The 10,580-nt window shown below is 36.1% G+C and overlaps 1 protein-coding gene across 1 annotated transcript; it reads left to right on the top strand.

Moving 5' to 3' along the window:
- The first annotated feature begins 4,423 nt into the window (after positions 1-4,423).
- Positions 4,424-8,601, top strand: LOC137729189 (serine/threonine-protein kinase D6PKL2). Its single transcript, XM_068468044.1, has 3 exons — positions 4,424-4,886; positions 5,587-6,652; positions 7,631-8,601. The coding sequence occupies exons 2-3, from the start codon at positions 5,721-5,723 to the stop codon at positions 8,520-8,522; spliced, it is 1,824 nt and encodes a 607-aa protein (XP_068324145.1). The 5' UTR covers positions 4,424-4,886; positions 5,587-5,720; the 3' UTR covers positions 8,523-8,601.
- Positions 8,602-10,580: the final 1,979 nt, after the last annotated feature.

Genomic DNA, 10,580 nt, shown 5'->3' with positions numbered 1-10,580 from the left:
TAATAATCCAACTAGGCCATAAATAAATTATCTCCTCGCCAGCTTGAATACCGGATTCCCAGGCCAGACCAGACGGCGCCTTTTAAGATGCAGAGTATATCAAAGTGTAGGCATCCAAAGCAAGCAATGCATAACTAAAGACCATAAAAGGAGAATATATTCCATTGCCATTTATTTTTACTTAAATAAGATGCTGATTCAACAGTCCTTCAATCAAAACAATTTGTTAGTGTCAGAGAATAAACAAATTCAACACAATATTTATTCAGCAACTATGTATATGTACATGTAATTATATATGAACAGAAGTAATGCAAAATTGGAAATTGCCTCTGTAACTGGATGGGGTCCGTATACCACATGTACGCAACGTGTCATGTTCTGTTAACTCTCTCTGAACCAGTAAACAATAGTCTCTAATGAGTGTTGAATTCAAATTCAGTTAGTCGTACAAAAGAGAAATGTTAAGAAGATTTTTTTTAAAGTTGGATTTTTTATAGATTTTTTGTTACTTTATTTTTTTATCATAATTTTTATACAAACATTATAATGTACTGTGTTAATAGTGAAACCAACTGAGGACGAGCAGTAGATAGAAATTCAGAAACTGCACTTTTCCTTTTTTGAATAAGATTTAGATAAGTGAAGATGTATGTGGTATGGTGCCAAGACTGCAACTAGCTCCAACTAATACATATGTGTGTGTGTGTGTGTATATATACACTTACATATTTATATATTTATACATGTGTGTGTGTGTGTGCATGGGGTTGTGTGCTTTTCGTTTTTTATTCGTTTGAAGAAAACAAAGTGTTTATTATAGAAAATTATAGAGAAATTATACCTTTTAATCATATTTTGTAAACTACGTGACATATGGTGATGATTGAATATTTTCTTTAATAATATATATTATATATTTTAATTGATTGTAAAGTGAAGAGGGGTGCATGTTAATATAAGCCTAATTAGGCCAGTTATATTGCTTCTTGCATTTTTTTAATAATTTATTTGTATTTTTACGAAAACTTGATTATAAAAGTACTTTCATCTTGTTTGTGTATATGGTTGTGAGAGACAACCTGAATTGTAATTTGTGAAATATATAAAACTGCAAAGTTGTCCGTGACAAAAGAGAGCAAAAAAAAACAATGGTAAAAAAGAAAGCAGTCCATCGCATGCCAAAATAGATTCGTTGTCGTTTTTTGTGAATTAGGTATTTAAGATTCCTAATTGGCTTGCCCTCTACTATTGAATTTCGATCTAGTTTGGTACTGATGTGATTATGAAAAAAGCTGGTATCAAAAAAAGCTGGGAGCTGTTTTTGTGTTTGGTAAACATTCAGCTTCAGCTTTTTTTTTTCACAGTTTTGGGTGAAAAAAAGCCAAAAACAAGAAGCTGCAAAACCCAGCTTTGAAAAATCGGCTTTTTTTCACATTTGTTTTACATAAAAGTTTACCAAACACTATAATACTGTTTTTTTTTTTTTTCAAAAGCACTTTTACAAAAAAGTTTACCAAACACTCTGCTGCTTTATTTCACAGCCGCTTATTCTCACAGCACAGCAGAATCAGTTTTTTTTCAAAGTACAGCAATACTAAACCAGCCCTTCATATACTGAAAGAAAAACAAAAAAAATACGATCATCAAGGCAAATCATATGACTAATGTTAGAAGTTGAATATAACCAATTAATTACTTCATTAACAACTACAATTTTTATTTCTTGTTTCTTCCAAAAAATACACCGAGAAGAAAGAAGGAGTTTGTATGTGTTGGTATGTACTGGTTGGTTTAGAGTCACTTTAAGAGGGATCCGTTTTTTGGTCTAAATGATTTAGGGGATAAGTATGGAATTGTTGCAAGCATCCCTTGCTAGCTATACGTACATATGTGTGTGTGTGTGTGTGTGTGTGTATGTGTGTATGTATGTATGTATCTCATGGACAACTAAACCAACCACAGCAATGATTATCAACTATGACAGGAGTATATATAATCAAATTAATATGCATGTACGTGTGTGTAACACATACAACTCCTTCATACATGCCGATCGAGCGTGCATGCTGCTAGACCTGACATTTCAAACCCGATTCGTTAATCCGACCCGTTAAAACGAGTATTCGGGTGAATGTTTAACCGGTCGGATGATTAACGGGTCAACCTGTTACATAACGGGTCAACCCGTTACATAATGGATCATTTTGGATGAACCCGCAAAACGTATTAACCACCCGTTAACACCCGTTGTTGAGGACTTTTGTGTAATTTCAATAGTCAATAATAAAACCCTCACTCTGTCTGCTCTATGAGAAGGAGGTGAAGTTCACTGCAGCTTTGCTTCAAGATCTGCTTGCTGTGGGGTATATTCAGCCGAGGCAGAAGGTCATGAATTTGGATAAGCCAAGAACAATCATTGGCCATGCAAGCCGGAAGGAATTTAATCCTCGAAAACTACCTTCTGTGCATCAGAGACGGTGAATTATGAGATAGGGAATTTGATTCGATGGAGGAATTTTTTTGGCAATGTTGTTATGATCTTGTTTGTCAGCGGGCCTATGGAACGAACTGCCTTGAAGTGGAGATTGCTCTATGGAAGGGTATTTAAATAAAAAAATAAAAAAATAAAAAAAATAAAAAAACTGTTAACGGGTGTTAATGAATGACTTATTAGATTAACGGGTTGAGTTTGGATGACCTGTTAGCTTAACGGGTTAGGTTCGGATGGTCCGATAAATTAACGGATCGGGTTTAACTCGACCAAATCCAGTAAACTCGATTCGTTTACAAGTCTACATGCTGCCCAGAAAAGTAAATGAAACACGATGATTACTACTAGTGCCCCCCTATTATCATTCTTGTCAATAAAAAAAATGGAAGACGGATTATTGTGGATAAGAATTTGCCAGAGAGGGGAAAAGACTTGGAAATCCCTTCTTCAAGATATATATGGAAGGACGTATTATATGGACTGCAAAAACATCTGAGACTCAAAGTTGTTTGAATATTGTATTAGTTTTTGTTCGTTGTTAATATGGACTCTTTTCATATAACTAGCCTTCACACACCCTTTTTTATTGTTCAAACATTTCAATTAATTTTTTATCATTAAATCGAATAAATTAAAGTAGATCATAAGACAAAAATTAACCAAAAAAGTACATGAGAGATAATAAAAAAACATGTGTCGACAGTACCATCCTTGTTAAAAACTAATTGATAAGATTTCGTAGTCAAATGAGACCAAATATAGTTGTGAAAACCATCTTTTGCTTTCCTAATTAATAAGCAAACACAAGGGATAACTTATCCAAGCCACTACTTTTTTAATTATAACTATATATTTACACTAAAAAATTTCAAATTTCAAATTTAATTACTGGTATATCAGAATAATGTGACATTAAACTCATTCCCACCATGAATCAAACCTAAAACATTTTACATGCAAATAAAAAAAACTAAACAGTAATGCAATATACAATAAAAGAATGTGTTACAGTAAAGAGATTGAGAGTTTGATGAGATGCCTTGTCCCATCAGAAAAATAGCATTTAGGTTTTGGGGCCTTGCTTGTTGCCTTGTATATGCGGCAACAACAAATGCACGTTACACGCACACACATATCGTAACAAAGAAGATAATTTCCAGAGCTAATAATACAGACGGATGTGGAGGAAAAAGATGGGAGTGCCGATCTAATCAGTCGTAGTTGACAACCTTAAATGACCAAACCCTACACGTATGTTGCCATCAAACCCTTGAATTGATGCATATTTCCAATCTCTTAAAACAATATATATATATATATATGTATGTATATATGTATGTGTGTATGTATGTATATGGACCTTATCCTACACGTACTAATTAACATCTTTTCTTATCAAATATTGCTCTTATCCTCTCGATCATATAATAGTTTTAGTATACACAACAAATACATACGTTCTCAAACATTTCCATAGGCCGAGTCATCGACCAACCATTAAATTTATTGACCATATTCATATGATACGACAAAACAAATACTAAATTAGGCAGACATCAACCTAATTGTATACCTTCTCATATTACCAAATTATTCTGCATGGAGTGAGATTCAGATGTTTGATCTATATTACATTTATTTGTTTTACTCTAGTGTAGTAGATGCATTTGATTCGGAAAATGTATTAAGTTCGATTCACATAATTTGATGAATATATTCATCATGTTGTATGCACTCTTAGTTGAACTTGAAATCAAATAATTCATATATATTACCTCGCTAACGTCTATTGTCTTCATATTATGTCCAAATTTTGACAATCTGAATCTAACTGTTCAAATACTCCTACAGCTCATACAATGATTATTGTAGATAGTCTCCGCAGCAAGGAGGAGTTTATTTATAGTACAAAATTAGAAACTAGAAAATGGGAAAGAAAAAGGAAAGAAAAACACGGAGGTGTGTGGGGGCTTGGCTTTCAAGCAGTCCACGAAAGCAGTTGGGCAGGAGGAGCCTCAGAGGGAGGCAAGCATGAATCGCGACTCTTACCAGTTTGGCGATCGGACCCTTCCCTTTACTTTTGGGAAAAAAATAAATAATAATAATGATAATATATTAAGCTTTCTCTCTCTCTCTCTCTCTCTCTCTCTCTCTCTCTCTCCGCCTAAATCTAATATTCCACCACCAGCAGAAGCGGAGGAGGCCCAGTCTGTCTGTTTTATTACTCTCTCTCTCTCTAAAAGAATCAAGCAAGCTTCCCTTTAGCCCCCTCAGTTGCTCTCCCCACAAGCATCAACTGATAAGCTGTGAGCTGCGCGCTTTCTACAGCGCCTCTCCTTTTCCGCTGCCAAACCAAAGCCGCCTCCTCCTCTACTCTGATCCTTCAATTCAGGTAATCCTTTTTGCCCCTCTCTCTCTCTCACAGACACACTTTTCCTTTTCCGTTGATGGGCTATGCGTTGTAGACTAGACTTGCTTTCTGCATCTGGGTGCGTCTGTGCTTTTGGATCTGTCTTGGTTTTGGCTGAAGGCTTCGGTTTTGTGAGATTATAGATCTGGGCTCTATGTAATTGTCCCCTCACGATTCATCAACTTAATTTACTTGCTGCTTATGCTAATATTATTCCATTTCTAACGAAACGCCTACTACTATTTCTCTATAAAACTAGAAACTAGAAACTGCATTATCTGGTTACCTGCATTTACTTGCTGCTTATGCTAATATCATTCAATTCTTCAGTTTCTTTTTCAATTTCCTTAATTGTAATTTTTGTTCTGCCTCTTCCTTGTATATGTATTGGAGGGTGGGTAAAGCGTAAAAGGGTGCAAGGGGTGGCTAATGCACTCTATCTGATCATTAATATCTGTGTGAATCAACATCATCTGATCCTCCATTGTCAGGGGTGCCTCTGCAATCTGCATGTCTTTCTCTGCTTGATTATATGCTTTACCAATTGTGTGATCTACTTCCTGAGGTCATTTGAAGGAGCTGGTTGTCTAATGATTGCAGTCAATGTCTTTCTTTTCAATTCCGATTTGAAAGGATACACAAGGTATACATGTATCGCATCTGAATGTTTTATAATATATAGATTGATTGTTGCTGCTGGAAGAGTTGACAAGGGACTATGTGGGCTGCTAATGGAGGTTACAATGTTGCCCAGAGTGGGGGAGGGCAATGAAAGTTTTCAATTTGCTTGATAACCCCAATTGCCTCTGAAATCTGATGGCCTCAAAATCTGGTACTAGAGCTTCCTCAAGAATGCAACAGAAAGCAGCTGGTGGGCAGACGGTAGAAACTAATGATCTCAGGCAATTGCTCCCGGAGCATTTACCAAAATCTGTACAAAACTCATCAAAGCAGGTTGCAGTAAACGCTTCTGATAATAAAAGGTCAACAAATTCTAAAGAAAAAGGATCTGCGGATTCCTTGATTAGTAAATTGAATTCGATTTCATTGTCAATGTCATCCAACCTTGAAAAGGCAACAAGGGAAATAGATTCTACTGCAAATGAGACTAGAGGCTCACTTGAAAGTTCTGTTGATCAAGAAAAGAAGACATCAGAGTATGGAAGTGTGAAGGACAGTTCAGTTTCAGCCAAAGTGAGCGATGGAACAAGCAGCCTTGCCAAGACCAGTGGAAGTGCTAAGATTAGTGATCGAGTTGATTTTGTTGAGAGTGGCAAGAGCAGTATGTGTAGAGGAAGCACTGGCAGTGATGTGAGTGATGAGAGCACCTGTAGCAGCTTTAGTAGCAGCATCAGCAAACCTCACAAAGCAAATGACTTGAGATGGGAAGCTATTCAAGCTGTCCGAACTAGAGATGGGGCTCTGGGTCTGGGTCATTTCAGACTGCTGAAGAGGTTAGGCTGTGGGGATATTGGAAGTGTCTATCTGTCAGAGCTGAGTGGAACAAAATGTTATTTTGCAATGAAAGTTATGGACAAAGGGTCTCTAGCAAGTCGTAAAAAGCTTCTTCGGGCTCAGACAGAAAGAGAGATACTGCAATCTCTGGATCACCCCTTCCTTCCAACATTATATACCCACTTTGAGACAGACAAGTTTTCATGCTTGGTAATGGAGTTCTGTCCTGGAGGAGACTTGCACACTCTCAGGCAGAGGCAGGCAGGGAAGCATTTTTCTGAGCAGGCAGTAAAGTATGTTCATTTAAATTGCACACATTTATCTGGTTCTCTTCATTTTACTTCACAAGAATCTTTTGTTTCATCTTCATATCATCCCAGATTATTTTGGTAAACTAGATTGTGTGGTTTTGTTTTGAAAATTGAAATGAAAGTTTTCAGATGATGTCCTATATTTAAGCTTTGTGTCAGGCCTATGTAGATTATATAGGGTCTGTCTGCAGCAAATCAATCCTCAATGAGGATGTGGTTTTACCTTTTAGCCATAGGTGGTTAACCAAACATTGTATACTGAAGATGCTCCAAGTTAAACACTTTTAGAAAATGCTCTTGGTTATCATGTAAAAGCATTAAATGAAGCAAGACTATAATTGATATTGAGCTACTGATATGGCCTTTGCCATTTGCTTTCTATCTTAAAAGATATTTCTTTGTACATTCATGTGGCATTATTATTTGCACCAACTTTTTCCCGTTGGTGCGATTAATTCCCATCATGTTCAGCAAAGTTTAAATACTGGAGCCATCCTTGACTGATGAAATCAAAACCGTAGGTGCATATCATCTAAAAACAATGTAGATGCTATTACATTGTCTAAGTGCTTTGATAAGTGCCCTAGTCATTTTATGTAGAACATCTATGTGGTTCAATTATATGTCATCGGCAATCTTCCACCAGTCGTTATGTAACTGTCTTCTATTCCTCCAAAAAGCTAGGGACTTGCAGAAAGTCCTCAAAACTTTGAAACGATTAAAGTTCTAGTAAGTAAGATGGGGGGGATGACGGATATCATGTTAAAAAATTAAGGGTTTCAGTGCTGATGTGTTTTGATGTAATCAGTCTAAATGTATATATTTTGTGGGCTTTATCTTGGTTTCTGCAAACAATTGCTTCAATCAATTTGAGCAATGGTCTTGTGGTCACCAGGACTAAAATTGTACATGTCCATAACTTTTGATTGTAACAAGTTGATTTTCATTTGGAGCTTGCAGATTCTATGTTGCTGAGGTCCTGCTATCTCTGGAATACCTCCACATGCTTGGGATTGTCTACCGTGACCTTAAGCCGGAAAATGTGCTAGTGAGGGAAGATGGTCATATAATGCTCTCTGACTTTGATCTTTCCCTCCGTTGTGCTGTTAGTCCAACTCTTGTCAAAGCATCATCAATGGAGTTTGAACCCTTGCGCAAGAACCCTGTGTATTGTGTCCAGCCAGCTTGCATTGAGCCGCCTTCCTGTATCCAACCATCCTGTGTAGCTCCTACAACATGCTTTGGACCACGTGTGTTTTCTAGCAAGTCCAAGAAGGACAAAAAATCTAAAAACGAAATAGGAAACCAAGTTAGACCATTACCTGAGCTGATTGCTGAGCCAACTGATGCCCGGTCCATGTCATTTGTTGGAACCCATGAATATTTGGCACCTGAGATCATCAAGGGGGAAGGTCATGGAAGTGCTGTTGATTGGTGGACTTTTGGAATCTTTTTATATGAGCTGTTGTTTGGTAAAACTCCATTTAAGGGTTCTGGGAATCGCGCGACATTGTTCAATGTTGTGGGTCAGCCTCTCCGGTTTCCAGAATCACCAGTTGTCAGTTTTGCAGCAAGGGATCTCATAAGGGGATTGCTTGTTAAGGAACCACAGCACAGATTGGCATATAAGCGAGGGGCAACTGAGATTAAGCAACATCCCTTCTTTGAAGGTGTAAATTGGGCATTGATACGTTGTGCTACCCCACCGGATATCCCAAGGCCTGTTGAGATTGAGCGGATACCAGCCCCAACAGCATCATCAAGCGAGAAGGAGAAGGCTCCTCCTACCCCAACAATTGCAGCTCCCGATCAAAAGGGTTCTGATAATTATCTGGAGTTTGATTTCTTTTAGCAATAGTTGTTTATTGACTGCAAATGGTTTCTGTTAGCGAGTTGCAACATTTATCACCAATTCAATGAGTTTTGTAACAGCTTTCGTTATGATAATTATTTGTAGGGCTCGTTGAGAAATGCTTTTAAAATGGTTGAAAAAGCTTTTGGTGGAATTGATTTTGGGTTTCAATAGCATTTGAAGTGTTTTTTGAAAAAAGCACCAGATACGTGGCTTTTTGCAGAAAGCACTTAAAGTACTTTTTTTAGATCCACTTGGATTTTTACAAAGAATTGGTTTTCATAACGTTTTCACCAAAAGCGTTTTCAGTTATTTTAAAAAGTACCTCCAAATGAGCCTGTAATTTAATCTGTAATTAGTATAGGGCTGTTACCTTTGTAATCCCTGTATAAATATTGTTCTACTGTACATTTTCGTAATTAAGGAAAATCCTTTTCTACATGGTATTAGACTTCTTCAGCCTCGGTTGGATCTTAATTAACCAGAATGATAGGTAAACTAACTTTTTAGACCAGATTTGTAAATTATGTGACGTGTCACCAATAAAAATTAAGGAAAACTAACGAAAAGTTTTAAAAAACTTTAGTTTTAATGAAAAATGACAAATAAATGTGTAGTGAATAGTACCAGAGAAAGGTAAAAATGTGATTTTTCGTTAAAAATGAACGGTACCGAGAGTGTTTTGTTAAAACTTCCTAAAAAATAAACACATTCATCAACACTTAAATAATAATTCAATCATCCACAATTAAGTCATGTTTTACAAAATTCGGTCTGAATAGTTGGTCTTACACTTCTTCTCATCATCGATATCATCACCTTCCTCTTCCTCAATCTCGGCTATGCTTCTGCTTGATGTGTTGCACTTCATGTAGTCCTTTCTGTACTCATCATCGTCGTCATCTTCATCAAGCTGCGGCTGCAGATCATCGCGGTATCCGCTACTAGTGCTTCCGGCGCCACCATACTGGTACTACATTCACGATCGGCTTTGGACGCCTACGACATTTTGATATCACTGCTTTTCAGCCAACTAGGTGTTGCTAATCTTTCAATATTATTTGGTTAAACTTTATAAGCTGCACAACGACTGGTTAAATGTACTTTGATATGCGCAGGGCTTCATTTGTAATTCTACCTGCTTTCGTTTGATAGTTCTCTCCCCTTAGTCCTTACATATATAATATATGTATATAATTACACTGCATATGTAACTGCTCATATCCATCATTTTTGTAGTGCATATGTAAGAAGCGTTTCCGATACATTAAGAAATCTTTCTAACATAGTAAAAGCCTAAAGCTATTTATGGAATAGTCGGACTTTAAATCTTACATATATACCTATTTTGAACATCTTCCAAAACTAAGAGAAGACCTTGCTAATTAATAATGATACATATTAGTTTCCCCCACGGTATTAGGCTACTATTTATGATGTCACTCCATGAACAAGTAGAGGTACTTAATACTTTGAACTGAAAGCCTACCGGTTTACCTCAAAATTTAAATTTTACAACTTTATTGAAATTTGTTTTTTCATTCTTGAAATTTACACATCGTTGCATGTTAGAATTGTAGTTTATAGCTTTTGAATTGCAAAATACGCACTTCATGATGACTTATATTTGTTGTTATGTACATAAAAAGTTGTACAGTTGTTAATTCTAATATATATTTTCTTTCCTTTTCTTATTTTTACGTGTAGTTATGTGCATGAAAGCTAGCTTGGTAATTGAATCTTTTAACCTCAACACTGTCCATTATGAATTTTTATTTTTTTTTTATTTTTATTTTTAAAGAAAACGATATCATTAACTTGGAAACATTACATAATAAAACGTAATCGAATATACTGCTTGTGTACTACATCATCTGATATTCCTATGGTGATTGGTCAACAATTTGTAGTAATTTTGATTACAATCCACACACGAGAGGATTCTTTCCTCTCCTATTTTCATCACCTTTCCTCCCCTCTTCTCATATATTGTTTTTTGTTTTATTGTCTTTATAAAAAAATTAATATAAGATATTGACGTGATTAAATCGTAAGCGT

Source organism: Pyrus communis, chromosome 3 (genome assembly GCF_963583255.1).
Source record: "Pyrus communis chromosome 3, drPyrComm1.1, whole genome shotgun sequence".
NCBI classification, from domain to species: domain Eukaryota; kingdom Viridiplantae; phylum Streptophyta; class Magnoliopsida; order Rosales; family Rosaceae; genus Pyrus; species Pyrus communis.
The sequence above is the reverse complement of the archived record's forward strand: the minus strand, read 5'-3'. Positions and strand labels throughout refer to the sequence as shown.

What these genes read in the sequence shown, in the direction of transcription:
- LOC137729189 (XM_068468044.1), top strand. Translation starts at nt 5,721, where the DNA reads ATGGCCTCAAAATCTGGTACTAGAGCTTCCTCAAGAATGCAACAGAAA. An exon ending in TTTTCTGAGCAGGCAGTAAA is followed by an intron (nt 6,653 to 7,630) that starts GTATGTTCATTT and finishes TGGAGCTTGCAG; the next exon opens with ATTCTATGTTGCTGAGGTCC.